The sequence below is a fragment of the Sarcophilus harrisii genome, chromosome 3, assembly GCF_902635505.1.
Source record: "Sarcophilus harrisii chromosome 3, mSarHar1.11, whole genome shotgun sequence".
In the NCBI taxonomy this organism is placed as follows: domain Eukaryota; kingdom Metazoa; phylum Chordata; class Mammalia; order Dasyuromorphia; family Dasyuridae; genus Sarcophilus; species Sarcophilus harrisii.
In genome coordinates this window covers 549,560,399-549,582,219 of record NC_045428.1, presented here as the reverse complement: position 1 = coordinate 549,582,219, position 21,821 = coordinate 549,560,399, and the positions used below count along the sequence as shown (strand labels likewise).

At 35.7% G+C, this 21,821-nt stretch overlaps 1 protein-coding gene across 5 annotated transcripts in view; it reads right to left on the bottom strand.

Moving 5' to 3' along the window:
- LOC100914290 (phosphopantothenate--cysteine ligase) overlaps window positions 1–21,821 on the bottom strand; it is a 156,029-nt gene that overhangs the window by 105,332 nt on the left and 28,876 nt on the right. For all 5 annotated transcript variants that reach the window (XR_004233336.1, XM_031962341.1, XM_031962338.1 and 2 more), the window contains 3 exons: window positions 14,291–14,447; window positions 10,920–10,991; window positions 1,735–1,847 (listed from right to left, as the gene is read on the bottom strand). Coding sequence is in view for 4 of the 5 variants with exons in the window: in XM_031962341.1 (XP_031818201.1) it covers window positions 1,735–1,847; window positions 10,920–10,991; window positions 14,291–14,447 (342 nt within the window). In the remaining variant the exon portion in view is untranslated. The remainder of the gene's footprint in view (window positions 1–1,734; window positions 1,848–10,919; window positions 10,992–14,290; window positions 14,448–21,821) is intronic.

Sequence of the window (21,821 nt, the reverse complement as noted above, 5' to 3'; positions counted from 1 at the left end):
CAAGCCTTTCTGAATCTGGGTCCAGCACTCTACCACTGTACCATCTAGCTGTATTATGACTGTCAGTCTACCTGTGCTTATCTCTGTGTCCCATCTGTTTGTTTTCTATGTCCATATCTATGTTTGTAATTGAATTATATATTTATATATTTTATAATTGATATGTGTAAGAATAATCTGCAGTGTAGTGGAGTTAGAGGAGATAAAAATTTTCCTTCCACAAAGCTTTAAACTGATTCTCCCAATTTTTTACCTGTATAGAAAAGGGACTTCAGGAATCTAAGTCCAGGTTTTCTTTGAGACCACATATTCCTAGAAACACTACCTCTCCTGTATAAAGCAGCTTAGATTCTGCTGAGTGAGCAAGTTGAATGATTCAGAAGAGATCTTAAGATCAAAGCTATTAAAAAACTGAGTTGGAGACTGGTACCAGAGACACTATTACTTTTACCCTTACCCTATTTTCAACTACTACCATCTGGTTTTAAATTAGAGCTATGCCAATGAACAGAATGCAATATATCATTATGCCATAAGAATAAATCAAAAATGCATTCTACTTAACAGAGCAGTCATTTAGACAAAAGTTTCAAGTTTTTTTTTTTTTTTTTTTTTTTAAGGCAGTGGAGGAAAATAGAAGTAAAGTAGATAGTAAAAGTTTCTTTTACTGCAAGTGTTGGTGGTTTCAATTGATTTTAAAATCCCATTAAATTTCACATTAAAATTACCAGAGAGGTGGCAAGTGCAGATAAGGATGATGAAACTAAAAATGTCTTCAAGAAAAAAAAAATCAGCGGAAGGTAGATAGATTGATTAATTCATTTTTAATGGAGATGAAATAGGCTTGTTCTTTAAAAAGGATTCCTTCCAGAACTTAGAATTCTAAGGAAAAAACTCAACCTTGATTTAGTGTGCCCAGTTTTTCTTGGGAATTACTGCCAAAGGAGATTTAAATTAAAACCAATCTTTGTTAATTGGTTTCAAAAGCTCCGACACACAAAAACACATTGATTGTTTCCCATTTTTGACCGGCAAATTAAAAGCATCAGTAAATAAAATTGTTTTCAAAGACTGGTTAGTTTAACCCAGTAGGTGAAAAATATTTCAAAGACAACAATATCACATTTAAAGCATTTCTGATTTTAGATAATATCCCAGGTCATTCAAGTACATTTGGTTCAATGTATGAGAATCTGAATGTGAACATTCCCCAAGATGTGGATAAAGTTCTCTGAGCCTACCAGTATATGCATGAAGATTTAAAGAAAGAAGATAGCTCAGTCTATGCTGCTAAAACATTTTAAATGACAATGTTTTTATCATATCATCAGTATAGTCTAATTTTTAGATATAATATTCGATCATTTTTAATTTTTTAAATTTCATTTTCTTTAATTTCTTAGCTTGAGTCAGCAACATATTTTTCTTATCTTTTGCTATTATGTAAATAAGCAGATAAAATGTCATTTAAAATGTTTTTCACTGCATATTTCTGTTACACAGGAACTCAAAGCCATATTATACATATAATTATAACTTTGAAAAGAGTGAATTGGAATAATGCAGCACCTTAATGGGATTCGTTATTTGCACTCACTGGGACATAATTTGTTCCAATTTTACATCTATAAAGGTCCTACTATGTAATAATATTTAAGGTATTAAATATAATAATAATAACTATTTTGAATAATATTTAATTATTAATTACAAAATAGTTCTTTAAAGTCTTACCAATTCCACACACATTTTTATTTCTGAATCTTTCTGGACATGATTTCTTAATGCCAGAATGTCTCTGTCCAGTTCTTGATTGTGTTGCTTTGCTTCCTGTAAGTCAGTTGATTCTAAAAGAAAGGAAACAGCAAGATATATAGACTAGACAGAGTCTAAGGATAGTTTTGGGATGCCATCATGTACATTTAATCAATGTCCATTAATTTCCCATCCCTGTAATCTCACAAAAGTAAATCATAGAAGCTAATGACATATGAACTAATTCCTTGTAGTAGGTTGAGCCAATCTTCACAATGCCAGGGGGGGCTTCTGAGGCCATGAGTGTGGAGTGGAAAGAATGCTATTATTCTTCACAGTCAGGAGACCTCAGTACTTATCCTACTTCAGACACTTTTTAGCATTATGGCCATGGCCAAGTCACAAGTTTTTGAGCCTCTATTTCTTCATCTGTAAAATGAGAATAGTAACACTTGTACTGCCTACCTTACAGCTGTTTTGAGGAAAATGCTTTGCAAACCTCAAAGCATTACATATAAATATAAACTGTTGTTATTTTCCTTACTGATAGGGGGGACAAGAGCTTTGAAATTGTCTACCTCACCTTATAAAACCTGAAAAAAGTCTTGAAAAAAAATTCAGAAAAATAAAATAACCATCCCAAATGGTAATACCACCCAGTCATTGAGGGAAAAAAATTGCATCTCTTTGTCAGGGTCATGACTTAGAAAAATCCCTTTCATCTTGATTGCCTTCTAATAACATTTCACCTGACCAGCCTTACAGAGTCTTTGGACTCTCTCCCCAATTAGACTTAAAATGGCAGAATGGAGAGAACAATGACTTAGAATCCCTTCCTACTACTAGCACTTCTGTGACCTTCAGCAAGTCACTTTATCTGAGCCTCAATTTCACATTCTGAAAATGGCCAATATCTGCTCTTTTTACCTTCCAGGCTGTTGTAAGAATCAAATGGATGATGAAAGTAAAAGCATCTTGTAAATTCTAAACTGCTATAAAAAATATAAGTTGTCATTTTGTGGTTCTCAAATTAGACTGAAGAAGGAGGTGTACAAAAATATTTATTATTTATCCTTTATTAATATTAATGAACCAAGCTTTACGTAGCTAAAAATCTGCTAACCCAAAAGACTCTCAAGTCAAGCTGACCTTGAGACACTTCAGAGAAGCTAGATGGTTATGGTCAGAATGGAAAAGAAAAGAAATACAAAGAGAAATTAAGAAGCAGATACTTCCAATGTTCAGAGACATTGAATCAATGATTTGAGATACATTAATGTATTATTGGAGTTGAGAACTGGTAAACCATTCTGAAGAGCAATTTGGAACTATGCTCAAAGGACTATACAACCATGCATTCCCTTTGACCAGCAATACCATTAGTAGGTCTGTATCTCAAAAAAGATCAAAGAAACAGGAAAAGTACTTATATGCTATTTATAGTGGCTCTTTCTGTGAAAACAAAGAATTGGAAATTGTAGGGATACCTATCACTAGAGGAATGATTGTACAAGCTCAGGTATATGAATGTGATGGAATACTATTTTGCTGTAAGAAATGACAAAGGAGAAGGATTCTGGGAAGACGGCAGAATAGGTCAGAAAATTTCAAGCTCTCCAGGTTTCCCCCTCAAATAGAACAAATTTGTGCCTCAGGATGAACATAGACTGGTGAAAAACAAAGAAGACATGGGGCAGAACAGCCTCCTCTGGGATTAACCCAAGAAGACCAGAATAAAGATTCCAGGGTGGGAATTAATCTGTTTGAAGTGCAAATACCTCCAGGTTAGCTCTGCAGAAACAGCCAGCTAGAGCCCTGGGGCTAGTTGGGTTTAGGCCCACCCATAGGAATTTTCACCTCCAGACAGTATGGGGAACCTGGGATGATTGGAATTTGTACTACAAAGCTGTGCTACAAAGATGCAGCCCTGGGTAAAAGGAAGGAACCAGCACACCTGGTGAGTGCAGGAGCAGTGGGGCAGGGATGTAGCTGGCTGCTGGCCATTTGCAGGAGAGTAGAGCTTTTGATCTGGGATTCCAGGTAAGAGGGGAGAGGTGAAGTAAAGCTAGATGAACCATCCTCCTATCCCAGGATTAGGGGTGCTTACACTAATAGTTCTTATTTTAAAAAATAATAATAATGAACAAGCAAAGAAGAAAGAACCCAAACACAGAAATTTATTATGGAAAGAGAGAAGAGTAGGGTTCATCTTCAGAGGAGGCCAATGAAATAAAAAAGACCCTTCTACCTCCAAAGAATAATGTTAAATGGCTACTTGCCCAGAAAGAATTTATAAAAGAATCAGAAAAGACTTTAAAAATCAAGTGATAGATGGGACAGCTAGATGGAGCAGTGGATAGAGTACCAGCCCTGAAGTCAGAAGGACCTGAGTTCAAATCTGAACTTAGACATTTAACACTTCCTAGCTGTGTGACCCTGGGCACACACTTAATCCCCCAATTGCCTCAGCAAAAAAAAAAAAATATCAAGTGATAGAGACTGAGGAATTCTACTAAATAAATAAACCATCCAAGAAAAACAAAAAAGATTAAGAAAAAAAAGTCAATCAACTAGAAAACTAGATATAGAATCTTAAGAAAATAATTTGTATTAATTAATTAATTAAATTAGAATTGGGCAAGAGGAATCCAGTGAAGCTATATGTGAAGATCAAGTTAGCACCCTGGATACCTTAGAATCAGCCAGAGTCAGGATAAGCAAAAGTCTTTGGTCTTTATTCTCGGACTTTAGGGGTAGAAGTGAACAGTATGGACACAGGACCTTCCTTTCTCCCTCTACCACCAAAGTGCCTCTGGCTTGTCTTACTCCACCCCCTAAACCTTTCCACAATTCTCTGTATACACCAAAAGATTGAACCAGCACAGAATAGTGGGAAGGGCATATGCTAATAGAGTATTGTCCAATCGGTAGTTAACCTTAAGTGCTTGGTTGTCCATCTTCAGTGCACAGCTATAAGAGACAAAGAAATAACAAAACAAAATATAAAGAATGAAAAAATAGTGCATAATGTGAAATATAAGAAAAACAACACATCTGGAGAACAGATCAAGATGGGAAAATATAAGAATAATTGGACTACCTGAAAGCTGAGGCTAAAAAAAAAGAATCTTGACACAATAGGGTAAGAAATAATTAAAGAAAATTGTCCTTGAGAGATAGAACAGGAGGGGAAGGTAAAAACAGAAAAAATGTACTACTTACTACTACCTCAAAGAAATCCATTGATGGAAAACACATAGAAATAGCTAAATTTCAAAATCCCCAGATCAAAGAGAAAATTTTTCAAGAAACAAATACTGCTCCTCCCCCTCCAATTTTTAAATATGCTGGAGCTACAATTAAAATTGTACAGGACTTAACAGCAGCCACAATAAAAGACCACAGGTCCTGGAATCATATTTACCAACAATCAAAAAAAACTAGGCCTGAAGCCAAAAATAACATGCCCAGCAAAATTATCTATAATATTGAATTTTTAAAAATGAACATTCAACAACTTGCAGATTTTCAGGACTTTGTTTCAACCAAACCTGAACTTAATAGAAAATTTAATATATAAGAGCCAACATCAAAGATTAATTTCAAGGGACTCAATGTGGACAAATTGTTTATGTGTTGTACATGGATATATACCATATGTTTAAGAATGACATCAGTAATTGATGCTTAAAAAAATTAAAGCTCAAAAGAAAGACGGGAAGAATTAAGTATAATCTGAGTCTAAAAAACAATACTATCTAGGAAAAGGTAAAAGTAGTAATTATGTTGTAGAAATAAGATGCAGAGGAAGAACCAATACAGAGGCATTAGAAGGGGAAAGGAGAGCTTGTAGTTCTGAAAACCTACTCATATTGAGAATTGGTTAAATATGAATACTACATATATATGTATGTATAGATAGATATGTGAATACTACATATATATGTATACATATATATATATATATGTATACATATATATATATATATATATATATATATATACACATATACACACCTACACACCAAGAAGAGTATATCTCTAAAATCTATAAAGAAATAAGGGGGGGAGGGAATAGAATAAAGTGGGGTAGGGTATAGAAGGATGTACACATTTATGGCAATGGTATGGAACAAGGTATATAGATTAATGGGTAAGGGATACAGTGGGGGAAGGGTAGCAATGGATAAGGTAGGCTAAGAAGGGCATTTAGATTAATTGGAGGGGGATAAAGTGAATAGAGTAATGAGAATAGAATAAAGACAGAAGCAAAGGGAGGGGGGAGAAGATAAGGAAAGGATCCTTGAATGGGAGGAGGTTAAGTAATAGCAAGGCAAGTTAAGGAGCAGAATTAAAGTAGAAGAGTTAGCAAATCATAAAAAAATCATAAAAGAGGGAAAATGACCCATATGTGTAAAAATGTTTGTAGCAGCAACTCTTTTTGTGGTGGCAAAGAATTGGAAAATGAGCAGATACCCTTCAACTGGGGAATGGTTGAATAAGTTATAGCATATTATTGTTCTACAAAAAATGATAGGCTGATTTTAGAAAGGCCTGAAAATATTTACATGAATTGATGCTGAGTAGAGTCAGTAGAACCAAGAAAACATCATACACAGTAACAAGATACTGAACAAAACATGCAGAAGGAGGAAAATACTATATACAACAATAGCAAGATTTTTTGATGATGATCAATTATGACAGACTTGGTTCTTTTCAACAGTTCAGTGATCCAAGACAAATCCAATAAATTTTTGATGGAATCTACCATCTGCATCCAGAGAGAGAATTATGGAGACTGAATATAAATTAACACATGCCATGTTCACTTTTTTTTTCATTTTTCTTCAGTTTTTTTTTTTTTTTTTTTATCTCTTGTGGTTTTTCCCATTTGTTCTGATTTTTTTCTCCCAACATGATTCATAAGGAAATATGTAATTAAAAAGTCAATGTACAGGTATAACCAAAAAAAAAAAATTGTTCTTATATGTAACTGGGGGAAATAAAGAATTTTTTAAAAAAAAGTAAAATATGTAGGATTAAAAAAAAGAATAGGGATAGGAAATAAGAGATATACAGAAACATGCTAATAAGGATCAGGAGCAAAATTTATTAGGAAATAAAAGTAGAGCTAGTAATCATTGATTTTAGACAAAGTCAAACAAAGCTTCAAGCAAGAGAGAAATCTACATGTCAGCTATATTATTAGTTTTAGATGCATATTTACATATAGGTAAGAGCATATGTACATATATGTATCTGAGTATACTGGGTTATGTATGTGTATAGGTCTATGTATATGTTTATAGAGATATATGTATATGTGTGTGAGTCTATGGAGGGTGCAAATAAGTATATATGTATGTATGCATATATAAATATATCTGTGCTTAATTATTACTTCTTGGGGAAAGTGGGGAGATAAAAAGGGGGAAAAAGAATAAAATAAGAAGTATACAGTAGAGAACAAAATAACCTACCAGGAAGCAAAGATGGACATTCATTAATATAATTTCTTCTTTATTATATATGCTTTCTTGAAATGGAAATTTATTATCATATATTTTGAATTCTTCCTGATGTTCTGCTGAACACATGACAATGTTTTGTTATTTTCTTTTTCTTTCTTTTTTCTATTTTGTTTTTTCTTATTTTGTATTTAATTCAATATATATATATATATATATATATATATATATATTTTTTTTTTTTTTTTAAAGAAATGACAAAGGAGATTTCAGAAAAACCTAGGAAGGCTTATTTGAACTGATACAAAAACAGACTTTGACCAAAAGGGCTTTTAGAAATATTGGCCAAATGAGACTTTAGGCTAGATCCACAAAAAGAATTGGAAATGTGCTTATCAGTCCTGAGGATGTTTTGGCTAGGGCAATCTCACAAAAGAGGGATAACAATTCCTTCTAGGGACAGAATTGCAGTAGCCTCAAACAGCTTTAGCCAATGTCAGCAGTAGTAGCTGCAGCAGCAGAGGTGTGCAACTCTATAGTAGATGACTATAACATTTCCACAGAGAAGCCACAGACTCTAACCCAGAAGGGAAGTACCCCAAAACTGCTAGGAGACTGAGCCAACAGGGCCAAGAACTGAAGTATTCCAGGGAAAAGATAACTTTAGGAGTCATGAATTCTGCAGGAGCCGCCCTTTCTCATAGCCCTTGATATATATGGAATTCTTCCAAGTTATTCATTTTTCTTTATTCTTTTGCTTCAAATTGTTTGGTCTGATCTGATACAGGGAGTAATTTAAAGGAAAACTTTGAAGTACAGACTGGAGTAGATGCTAACCCAAACAGTACTCTGGCTCTGATAGTAGTTCAAGGTCTCAGGGTTGTGTGGAGCCCTGAGAAGTGCTATATTATATTTAGAAGTCTTAATTATATAATTAATTATTCATTTAATGAAAATAATTAAATTATAAATAAATTTAACATTAAAAACATATTCAATTTCAATGCCTTTAAATATATTAAGTAACACAAATTAGGCTAACAATAAAGTACTACCCAAAGGAAGTGCTGAATGAATCAATAATATTTACTGAGTGTCTACTGGGGTGGGGGGGTTGGGAGGGAGGAGAGGGGGAGGACATTTAAGAATCATTTATAATGGGTGCACTGTCAGTAAAGAAATAGCTGCTTCAAAGGTGTCTAACTTCTCCCTTCTCCTTCCTTGGTCCTGGCAGGGTGAGGTCTTAGTTTGAGTATCTTTCAGAGACCAGATTGGAAAAGTCCCTCACTCCACCACCTCTTGTTGACCATGTCTATTCTGCCAGTGTCACCCATAACACCTCAGGGATTTGTGACTACTGAGCTCCTGGGTAAGTAGGAAATGCTTAAGTGGCAGTAAGTTGCAAAGCAAACCAATTAGTAACAAAACCTCCTAAACCTTATGGCTGTAATTATTGTGTGAATAAATAACAACAGCTCAGCCCCACAAGCATCCAGAGCCCCAAGACTGGATCTGGAAGCTTCCCTGCCCCAAAGTCTCCTGCTCAACACTTGGGCCTTCTTAATCCCCTTCTTTAACCCTCAGGACTCACACTTTTACTTCACCCCAACTGTCCAGAGGGATGAGCCATGCCTTGAGGCTATCATTACCCATCACTATCCCACTTCTAGAATCTGGAACCATAATATCCCTCTCTTGTATTACATCTTCCCCCATCTTCCCAAAGCTCTCTTTCTTCCACAATTTTCTTAAGTTGATTTTTTTATTAAAAATATTTATTGTGACTCAAGAAACATCAACAAATATGAATATTTCAATATAAAAAAATAAAAAAGAGGATCATATATGAAATTATGAACTTGTTAGGTACAGCCTGAGGTTTGATTTGTGGAATTTAAGTAAGCAGTAACAGAAGCACTATGATAAACCTGTTCTTTATCTTTACCTTAATCACCAGTTCCTCCTTTCCCTGTTTTCTTAGAGTACCAGCCCTTCTATTCTAGTCTCACTTCTCTTCTCTTTACTGTCTTGCTCCTATGGTTTAACTCGTTCAACTATACCAGATTTCTATCTCAGAAATTCCGGGGACTCTTCACGTCTGGAAATTCCAAACCTCAGTCACACCATTTGCCTGCTCCAATCCAACCCCTGAACATAGGGGAAAGTTATCTCACCATATTGATGGCTAAATATTCAATAAATTTAAAATCCCTAATCTCAACTGTGTCCTCACAACTGACATTCTACTCTATTCTCCCCAAAACTAATCTAAATGGAACACAGGTGCTTTTTCTCCTCAAATCCTCCTATACTACTGTACGCTCCTCTCTCAGCAGAAGACCTTGCCTCTTACTCTACTCCAAAAGTTGAAACTGTTATAATGTCGTTCTTTTCCTCTATACCTCAAAACTCTTCCCTCATCACCCATTCTCTCCTTTTTTATTCCAATTTTTTTGACAAAGCGATGGTTTTTCTCCTTGTGAAAGGCAATCTTTCTACCATAGCCTCCATTTTGTTCTCTCCTCTCTAGAAATTGCTCCTCCTATGAATTCCTTTTTGCAATCTGCAATCTCTTTTTATAACAATAATAACTAACATTTGCTATTTTTGCAGTGCTTGATATATGTTATCTCATGATCTACTAGCTATTTCTCTGTTGCCAGCAAACATGCTCAGGTCACCTCCATCTTAAAATAAAACATCTTACTGGATCTCAAAATACCTTATATTTTGATCCTGTATTTCCTTACTTTTTACAAGAAAACTTCTCATCCCCAAGTTTCCTCTGCAATCTGACTTACAACTCAGCAACTCAACCAAAACTCACTCTCTTCAAGATTACCAATAATCTCTCAGATGGTATTTTCTTAGTCCTCAACTATTATGACCTCTCTGAAACTTTTTTAAAAATTCAATTGTATTTTATTTTCTTGCTCTGTTTTTGACAAGGGCCAGTTTGCTTTTAAACAACCTAGCAGTATTCTACTCTTAAGGGCTCATTATACCCAAACTAACTTGATTTAGACAATCAATCAGCCTAGCTCCCAGGGCCTCAGTATGTCTAATAGCAGGTATTAAGGGCAGCAAAGATTAAAGGCATGTTATTTTGGATTTTCTTTTTTTTTTTTTTATTTTATTTTATTTTGGATTTTCTTAAAGCAGGAAACATAAATTTGTAATTAAAGTCATAAATATCCATATTTCCAATTATTTCTACTGTTGTTGAGGCGTTTCAGTCATGTCCAATTCTTTGTGACCCCATTTGAGGTTTTCTTGGCAAAGATCCTAGAAGGGTGTGCACTTCCCTCTCCATTTCATTGTACAGATGAGCAATTGAAGCAAATGGAGTTGTGACTTGTCCAGTGTCACTGGTAAGTGTCTGAAGTAAGTATCTGAAGCTGGATTTGAACTCAAGTCCTTCTGATCCCATCATCAAACTGTTCCAAGTTATTTCTATAGTTTTATGAACAGCCACATTTCCTATGATGAGATTTAACTACAAAAGATCTCTTTACATATAATCCTAGTAGTCTATTCATAAATTCACCTCTGGGTAATTAAATTTTCTCTTACCTAGTAAAAGAATTGAAGCTAAGGAAACATTTGGCAGACTAGATATATAAGGTAACTGGCTAAAATGAAATACTTCACCTATGTGACCTGAAAATTTTAACAATGATTAGAATGACTTACCATTTTCTTTAAGTGTATTAAAATTTTCTTTTAGCACTTTAATTTCTAGTTGGGCTGAACTCAAAGCAAGTTCTAAAAAAAAAAGAAATATAGAATACTTATTTAGGAAGCAAATTACTATATGTTTACTCACCAAATTTCATTCCTTTGCATCTTTAAATGTAAAATATAAAGTGCCCCAGTGGAGAAGACTTTAAATAACCAAAAATATTTCTTCAAAAAATAAACAGCACAGTCTTAGATTGTGCTAAATATTCAGAATTACACAAAAAATAAAAACAAAATTGTAAAACTACAAACAACCAATTAAAAATAAATAAGTTTAATGAGAATTTATTAAATACCTAGTATGCACTAGGGGTTGCTATAAGTGCAGGGTATACAAAAACAAAAAATGACCCCTGACCTCAGACTACTATATATCAGACCTTAATACTTAAGCACTGCTTGTGCTATATTGCACAATTTAATTTATTTCATTTAATTTTTCATTTAAATATTTCATATGTATATCTTATATATATGTCTTATTTTACTAATTTTCAGCTGAAGTGCAAGTACCATTTTTAAAATAACAATAACAACATTTTTATGTGGACCTTTAAGATTTATAAAACATCTTTTCCCCAACACAATTAATATGAGATCAATAAAACACAATACTATTACCTGTCTTTTACAGATCAAGAATCTTATGCTCAAAGAACTGACTTGCCTATAAATACGATGGTTTTAGAAAACTTTTTTATGTGTCAGAGGAAGGATATAAACCCTTTAAGTTTATTTGGAGTTAGTTTTCTAACTCCAAGGATAGCACTTTTTCTACAACCAGTTCTTTTGTGTTCTTTTCTCATTCCCCACTTCTCATCCCTTGGGCTCATTGTATCAAATAATATTCATCAAGCACTTTATAACCATAAATTACTATGTTAAATATAGTTTATTATTACTATTAGTGTATGGGTATTAAAAATACTTGTTAAATTAATAAATGACTGAATTAAATAATCAGCTTATGTATTAGTCTCTGTGTCCCCTCTCCCCAGAAAACCAGAATAAACCTGAAATCTGTATCCATTCATCTTTGGAAGTCCCCCTTGGGATTCAGATATCTTGTCTGGGGACAGAGTGAATACAAATTTAGCTAGCCCACTATATCTAGCTGGCTCTAGACCCCAGACCAGATCATCACATCACATCCAGTCATCCATTAAGGCCATCTAGTCATTGGAATGTATAATCTACACTTTCCCACCCCACCCCCACACCAATTGCTTCTAGAAATTACATATAATTTGACTCTCCTGTGTCACAACTCTCTATCTCTATGACTACTCTGACCAAAATTCCCTTCCCTGGCCACCATGCCCTATATGTACTTTCTTTGTCCATAAGACTATAAATTCCATAATATCAATCAGGGACTTTCTTGCCATTAGATCATAACATTTGGCATATAGTACAAGTTTAATTAGTAAGTCTTTTTTTTAGTCATTCACTTCTTTCAAAGTAAGATCATAATTTATATTACATAGAAGGCAAATAATAGAATATATTACATAGAAGGCAAATAATAGAAAATTATGTTCATCAAAAGTCTCATAAACTAATTAGAGGATTCAACAAGGAGAAACAATGTGAAAAAATGGAAAGCATTTTAAAACTTGACCAAAGCAAATAAAATACATTAAATAAACCAATTTAATTGAATCAGTTTTGACATCTCTTCATTACCTGGACCCTTTCCAGTCTTCTCCCTTCCTTTTTCCTTTCCATATACTCTTGTAATTCAGTTCTCCCAGCCTGCTCACTGCTCTGGACACAGACCTTACTCAGGTCTGTACTGGCTGTCCTTCATGCCTGGAGTGTACTCTTCTTCACCTATGTCTCTGGGGTTCCCTAGTTTCCTTCAAGAATCTGCTTGAAACATCTTGTCTATGAAGCCTTCCTTGATTTCCCCAGCTGACAGTGCCAATTCTCTCAAAGCCACCTCCTGAGCATTTTGTATATATTTATAAGAGTACAAATTGGTTTTCTGCATTATGATGTAAACTCCTTAAGAAATGGGATTATTTGTGCCTTTTTTATATTATCTTCCTCCTTACCCTGTGATACCAGGTCCCATATGATAAATGCTTGTTTGCTATACAGTGAACTCCTTGATATTTAGGAGCCATCACTTCTGTCTTTGTATCCAAACCTTTAGTACAGTGGCTGGTACACAATAAGGGCTTAATAAATGCTTGTTGATTAACTATACTTTCAGATAAGGAAAATATAATGTTCAACTAAGAAACAATCCCTGTCATTCTATGAGAAAATTTATTGCCTAGTATGAAATAAGGGAAATAAGGGTTTATCCACACAAATATGTATACGGTATATACATATACATATATGTAATTATGGTCCAAAAAAGTACATGATAAGTACATACAAGAAGTGCTAGTGAAGGATTACATGAAGTCCAAAAGGCAGAAAGGTAGGTCTTTATTCACTAATTGGGGAATAATTTCAATAAATATAAGACAAACTATTTAGAATCTTAATATGCAAAAAACAATCATTATGTTTCAGCCAAAAAGATGATAAGAAAACCTCAGGAATTAATCTCCCAAATCATAGGTATTATCTTACTTTTTAATTGTTAAAATAAACCTTTTTTTTTTAACAAATATATTTTTAAATCAAATTGCAATGGCAAAGGATGAACAGAAATCAGAAATGTGTATTAATTATTTTAAATGAATAGTTTTTAAAACAACTAAAAGCTTTGTATAAGTTACTTTAAAAATATCTAAGAATTCATGATTAAAAAAAAAATGCTATCCACCTAAAGATAGAGAACTGATAGCCTGAGTGCAGATTTAAGCATATTTTTCCTCTTCATTTTTCTTAGTTTTCCCATAACATGACTAATGTGGAAATATGTTTTGCATGACTTCATAGGCATAATGTTATTTCTTGCTTTCTCAATGGGTGAGAAAGGAGGTAGGGAGAGGGAGAATATTTGGAACTAAAAAAATAATAATAATAATAAAACAAAAAAATTAAAATGTCCCAGAAAAGCTAAATTCTTAGTCAAAGTTTAGTGAAATTAAATGAGCTACTTCAAAATATCAGAAATCAGTAGGTGCAAGAGATAAAGAAGCTCTTCAAAAGGCAATGAGTATGACTGTTGTGGCAGGCAGCCACCAGAGAGCTTGGCTCTCCCAGAAACAAAGGCTCTTTTGGGCAGCCCTCAGGCTTGCTTCAGCTTATCAAAGCTCTCTTTTCCCTCCATTGTTTTAATTTTGTAAAATGAAAATTATTTTGACAAAATTTCATTACAACAGTCAGAAATGACAATTTTTAATAACTTTCAAGTTTACCAAGTTTATTGTGTTCTTTTTCCTTGGCATCTAGTTTTTCAGTAAGTCTGTAGATCTCTTCATGTGCCTCCCTTAATCTTCTAGGAGCTTCTTCCTCCACATTATTCTTGAGTTTCCCTTGTATATTTTCCTCTTTTTCCAGTTCTTCATTAGGGAGCTGAAATACAGATATTAATAGCAGAAATTTACTTTCATTGTACAATATTCCTTCCATCAGTGGAAAGTTGGGAAAGGAAAGGAAGAAAAATATGTTTAAATAAAAATCATTTCTCCATATTGAACAAAGAGATCCAGTCTCTGCTGGAATGCCTCTAGAAAAAGGGAATTCTCCACCTCCTAAGATAGCCTATGCTCTTTGGAAACAGTTATGATTGATTAGAATACCGACCTTTAATCTACCTGATCTACCTCCCCACTGATCCCCTTATCTTCTGGGGCCAAGCAGAACCCCATTTATGCCTTTTAATTACTTTCTGATCTCCTTCTCTTTTCAATTTAATAAACATTTAATGACCACTAATGAAATATGGTGTCCAAGCAAGGGATAGAAAGTTAAAAAAACAAAAATTTCTATTCTCAAAGAGCTTACATTCTTTTGAATACTGTAACATGTACACAGATAAATATAAGGCATTTGAGGTAGAGTAGTAACAAGCATATGAGAAAAGGTTGCTTCCCTTTGTCAAATCTATATTTATGTATGTACATATATCTCATATATCCTTGAGGGCAAAAGTTCTAGTTACTTTTCATTAATAATATACTCCCATCCCAATTAACTCATCACTTGATAAGGCTACAGAGGTAAATTGGGGCTATATTGCCAAGGAAGCCATTACACTGAGGGCAGGTAGGGGCCACCAAAGGTTTTTAGCAGGAAAATGAAAGTCACTTAGGCACCCTAAACATCCGCGTACTTTACGGCATCAAGGCTCCTCACGATCCTGGTCATCCTCCTTTGGATAGGTTCCTAGCTTGTTAAGGGCCTTATTAAAAGATGGCACCCAAAAGAGAATACAATGCTCTATATACGGACTGACCAGGACAAATACATTTATGAGCTTAATTATTATGATGTAAACTCCTTCTTTAGACTGGAAACTCCCCAAGGAGAGTTGTGTCATTTTTATTCTTTGCATACTCCAGTACCCCAAAGAGTGTCATGAATACAATAGATTTATAATAATAAACTGGATATTTGGACATTACTTCTATTAATTCTATCTTAGATTGTTTAATTGAATCTCCGGGTTACTATAACAGAAAGGAGGACCACTAAAGTATTATTCTAATGACCCTGAATTCTGGAAGGCTAGGCCAGGGAAGCACAAACTCTGAAAAGGCCTACAAAAGCTGGGCAGGTTGTGCGTCTCTTGGCTGAGGACTAGCTTTGCTAATTTTGTGAAGGTTTCTGTGTTGACCAGAGAGTAAAGAATTTTTCATCCTCAGCAACTTCTGAAAGCCATTTACTGCTAAGTTATTAAAAAAAAAAAAAAAGGTCCTAAGCCATATCAACACATCAGAAAATATCCCAATAAAATAAGAAATCATCAATGTATTAAAGAAGGTTACCATATCACACTGTTAATTCATACTGGGTCCACTGAAATATCTAGGAATTTTTCTCCCAGGAACTTCTAACTATACTGCTCCCATGCTTAATTTTTTTTTGATGGTAAACATGACTTTTATTTTTTTTTTAATTATAGCTTTTTATTTACAAGATATATGCATGGGTAATTTTTCAGCATTGACAATTGCAAAACCTTTTGTTCCAACTTTTCCCCTCCTTCCCCTCACCCCTTCCCCCAGATGGCAGGTTGACCAATACATGTTAAATACAATATATGTATAAATGTTCATACAGTTATTTTGCTGTACAAAAACAATCAGACTTTGAAATAGCGTACAATTATCCTGTGAAGGAAATCAAAAATGCTGGCGGACAAAAATAGACGGATTGGGAATTCTATGTAGTGGTTCATAGTCATCTCCCAGAGTTCTTTCGCTGGGTGTAGCTGGTTCAATTCATTATTGCTCTATTGGAACTGATTTGGTTCATCTCATTGTTGAAGATGGCCACGTCCATCAGAACTGGTCATCATATAGTATTGTTGAAGTATATAATGATCTCCTGGCCCTGCTCATTTCCCTCAGCATCAGTTCATGTAATTCTCTCCAAGCCTTTCTGAAATCATCTTGCTGGTCATTTCTTATATTACTATAATATTCCATAATATTCATATATCACAATTTATTCAGCCATTCTCCAATTGATGGGCATCCACTCAATTTCCAGTTTCTGGCCACTATAAAGAGGGCTGCCACAAACATTCTTGCACATACAGGTCTCTTTCCCTTCCTTAGTATCTCTTTGGGATATAAGCCCAGTAGTAACACTGCTAGATCAAAGGGTATGCACAGTTTGATAACTTTTTGAGCATAGTTCCAAATCCTTCTCCAGAATGGCTGGATGTGTTCACAGTTCCACCAACAATGTATCAATGTCCCAGTTTTCCCACATCCCCTCCAACATTATCTTTCCCTGTCATTATTGCCAGTCTGACAGGTGTGTAGTGGTATCTCAGAGTTGTCTTAATTTTCATTTCTCTGATTAATAATGACTTGGAGCATCTTTTCATATGGCTAGAAATAGTTTCAATTTCTTCATCTGAGAATTGTCTTCATATCCTTTGACCATTTGTCAATTGGAGAATAAATTAGAGAATTTCTTATAAATTAGAGTCAATTCTCCATATATTTTGGAAATGAGTCCTTTATCAGAACCTTTGACTCTAAAAATGTTTTCCCAGTTTATTGCTTCCCTTCTAATCTTGTCTGCATTTGTTTTGTTTGTATAAAAACTTTTCAATTTGATATAATCAAAATTTTCTATTTTGTGATCAATAATAATTTCTAATTCCTCTTTGGTCATAAATTTCTTCCTCTTCCACAGGTCTGAGAGGTAAACTATCCTATGTTCTTCTAATTTATTTATCTTAATTTTTTTTAAATCAGATTAAGTCTTTACATTTATTCCTATTAATTTTGCATTGTTAGATTTGGAGCATCGCTTGTCCAGATCATTTTGTATCTTGATTATGAAATCCAAAGTCTTAGTTAATCCCTCATAGATTTATTTCACCTGTAAGTTTTACAAGTATTTCATCAATGTCTTCATCCAAGTCACTGGCAAAAAATATTGAAGAGAACAGGGCAAGTTCAAAGTCTTGTATCATCTGACAGAAGACCTTCTTACTTTCTACCCCTCCAGCTTGCAGTACTTATACTTCTTAATGCATTTTAGATCTGCTTCAAACAGTTTTGAATTTACCTAATTGTAGGTTCATTATCAAAACCATATTACAAGTATATATTTATTAACTGATGTTGCCATTGCTTAAAACATGTTCAAAACTCTTCTAGAATTACCTTCAGAAAAATGGTATCAGTGTTGTTTTTTATCATTCACCTTTGTCTAGTTGTATAACCTTCAGGCAAAGGTCTGGGATGGTGGCTGGCATAGCATCAGTGTAAAATGAACTAACCTATGCTGTCAAAATAACATGTTATTTTGGGTTCACATTTTGTACGAGCTATCATTAATAGAAATGCTATGTTTAATGTGGTGCTCTTACACCTGTTTCTTTAGAAACTCTATTGATTTTGGACCCCTTAGTCCTCAATTCAGACCACATTTTCCTTCCATGTACTCTTTGTTCTATAGACACCAACTTTCTTGAAGTTCTTCCAAATTCAGCACCCCATCTCCTGACTTAGGTATTTTCACTGGCTGCCCTCCATTCCTGGAACACTCTCTTCTCTGCTTCAGGGATTTTCTAGCTTCCTTTAAATCTCAGTTAAATATCACCTTCTTCAAGGATCCTTCCCCAGTTCCTCTTAATACTAGTTAGTGCCTTCTTTCTGTGATTATCTCTAATTTATTCTGTATATAATCATGTACGCACCTAGTAGTTTGCATGTTGTCTCTCCTGTTAAACTCTTAAGTTTTTGAGACAGGGACTATTTTTGCCTTTCTTTGTATTTGTAGCTCAGTGCTGAATGCTGTGTCTAATATATAGTAGCTTGACAATGCTTGTTGGCTTGACTTCCTCCCGAATGCCCTAGATCTTAGACACAGGGGTCCTCAAACTTTTTAAATAGGGGGCCAGTTCACTGTCCCTCAGACTGTTGGAAGACTAGACTATATAGTAAAAGCAAAAACTTTGTTTTGTGGGCCTTTAAAGAAACTTCATAGCCCTGGGTAAGGGGGATAAACGTCCTCAGCAGCCGCAACTGGCCCGTGGGCTGCAGTTTGAGGATCTCTGTAGAGATTCCCAAGACTTGGAAAAGGGCACCATCCTTAAGAAAGCTCTCTTATTATCCTGGGACACTCTGGGCTTTGCCTTCCTTTCGTCCCCACAGGGAAGCAGGCCATGACATGCGGACAAACCCATCTCCTTGTCCTGACAAAGGTATACCATTTGCTGTCATTCATGTTCTTATCTAACTCCCTTTTCCAGCCAAGCTGGCTTTTTGGCACTTCTTCACACACGATGCTCCATACTCCCCTCCCTGATGAGAATGTGTTCCTCCCTCCCTTCTGTCTCTTAGAACACCAAGTTTCCTTTAGAGTTCAGCTCAAGTACCAGCTTTAATATGAGACTTTTTCTCATCCCATCCCTCCCCTCCAAATAGCTTGTATTTGTTTTGAACATAACTAGGTACATATGTTAGGACTGCTCCATTTTTGTTTATGTATTGCCTCAGAGCTTTGCACTGTGCCTGGCACATAGCAGACACTTATCCAATGCTTGTTGATAGATTGATACTCCAAGCAGGAAGACAGGAACATAGAGGTCAGAAACAAGGTCCTGAGTCAAATGAGTCAGATGAGACAAATTAAAAAGTAATGAAAAAAAAAGCATGGATAACTCTAGAAGCTCATGACCTTGATCACCATTATAACAATGAGCATCCTAAGTTGGTGTACAGGTCTGGAAAAGAATTTCCAGGATTTTGGGGGGCCAATAAAACTGCTTCTGTCCCTTTGTGTATGGAAAGTCTTCACATTCTTGACCAAAGTGACCTTTATGAAGTAAAATCAGTTAACTGATGCTCACTAGGGGCATCCCTTCTCCACAGAGCCCCATCCCTCTATTAGTTAATATTGAGGGATTCTTCAAATTATTTAGGGAGACTTCTGACATGTGCCTACGGAATGTGATACGGCAGCAGTATCAACAACTCTCCAACCTAAGGATACATGTAGAAGTGGCTTCCATGTTAGGTGGACCATGTGGACTTTTTATTGATCTATTATGGGCTCCTGATCTGTGACTATAGGGATCACAGATTTAGAGTTGGAAGAGATCTGAGTCTAATTCTCTCATTTTACATGTAAGGAAAAAGAAACCCAAAGGGGTTAGATGGCTTATTCAAGGCCAGTTAGTTAAAAAGTGTGTAAGGAGGATTTTTCTGATTCCCAGTCTAAAGCCCTATCCAGTCATCCCACTACTGTGGGCACATGGGTGCCTATGTGCTCCCTGGCTAATTCTCCTCCGGACACTGATCTTTCAGGACTTCAGCAGGATCCAGTGATCCCGTGTTTCTGCTGGAGCCACCGGACTAGTCTGCGTTTTTCGCCCTGAGGCATGAGAGGAAGCTGTTTGCAGGGAGGCACTGAGGGGTCAGCAGACAATCTGCCTTATTGCCCGGTGCATGGAGAATCCCCAGGAGAGGAAGCTGTTAGCGTCCAGGAATTCTGCCCGGGCAGCGAACATATCCGGGGCCTCTAGATGCTAGAGGAGAGCAGAGCCAAATTTTAACTGTTGAGGAAGCCTGAGTTTCTGCTCGGTACATGGCAGACTCCTCAGCAGCCTGGGACAGCAGCTTCTCCCCAGGTCTCTGGAGCCCTCTGCTGGACGAGCTGGAGTAGAGCCACTGCCCCTGCCGACCAAAAGCAATGTGGGAGTCATACCCAACTGGGACAAAGGATTCACATTCCAGCCCTCCCCCATTCAGGGGACCAAAGGTGAGATGAGAACAAATTGGGAAACAGGCCTAAAAGCCAAGGTGGCTTAAATTTCAGAGTGCACAGAGAAAGTACAGGTAAGGATGCTATCTGCAGAAATGGTTAGGGGATAATTCTTTGTCTACAATCAAGGTTTCCTCAAAGCCTCCCTCTTGATTCCTGGCTTTCTTCATGTCAGTGTGCATAAAAGGGAGGTACCATGTTTTCTTGTGGGCTCACGCAGGCAGTTCAACTCAGGCAAGGTAGATAGCAGCCCTATGCCCATGACAAAAACTGGACACAAGGATTGCTACCTCTAATCAGCCAAATTGAGATGGCATGACCCCGTGCTCCGTGGGAATTTCAGGACAAGTACTGTTGGAAGGAGTTAGTTAATTCAGCCTGTTAGCTCCTTTGCCTGGATCTTAGAACTTATTATCTGTTAAAAGTGGTACCAGGCTGGACTGGTGGGATACCCAAAACTGAGCTTAAGAATCTGATCTATACATGGAAAGGTGACTGGTAGAAAAATGTCATTTCAGAGAATTTTCTTATTTGAACCTTGTATTATGCTATTCAGTTTATGAAATGTCTCAGCAGTCTTAAAGGAGTTCATAATCTCCATTTTCCAAGAACCGGACAACAAGATGGAGGGTTCTATCAACAACTTTCTTGTCTATTTCTAGACTCAAGAACAAATAATTCATCTCTGCCACTATCCAGGGAGTGCATCAGAATGGTTACTCGTCAGACTAGAGATGCGCCAATTTGGGAAGGGTGATGTGGAATTCTTAAGACACACACTAGTTCAAAAAGCAGGAATAGGCTCATGTAAAGAAAAAACCAACCTCTGATTAGGAACCCCTGCATCTCTACATCGACAAAACGCCTACAAAGTTTCTTGGAGCACAACTTACAACTTCATTTCTAGGTTTTCATGTCTGATAACACTTTTAATCAACTTGCTCATCCCTCCAGAGCAGTCCACTGAACACTGAAAATAAATATTGTATTCAGCAAGCTCACGAGATTTATCTTTTGTCTTCATCTTGATGCTCCCAATTCATACTAGAGAAAGCATCTATACTGTAGAGGAAGTCATCCTCTCATATACAACAATACTGCTATGAATACTTCTTTCCCAAGATGACTTCAGTGGGAAAACTATATGGAAGAAATCAGTCATAAAGCATTTATTAAGCACCATATGAAAGGTACACATAGCTGCTGGTGGTCAAGCCACTTTCAAGAGACACAACTCAATGGAGATTAACACTAATACCATCCAAATCACACAAATCTTAAGCACTTTTAAATTGCTCAGTCAATATCAGATTTAATGGCACTATTTGTTTTAGCAGATTTAACCTTATAATCTTCTATAACACAAAGCAATAACATAAATTGGCAGAAACACTACTATAGAAATCAGAGTTCCAAAATCTAGCAGATCAGCCAGCTCAGAAGACTCTACTTCTGACAGGCCCTGTCTGAAGCAAGATCATCCCGGGTAATCAG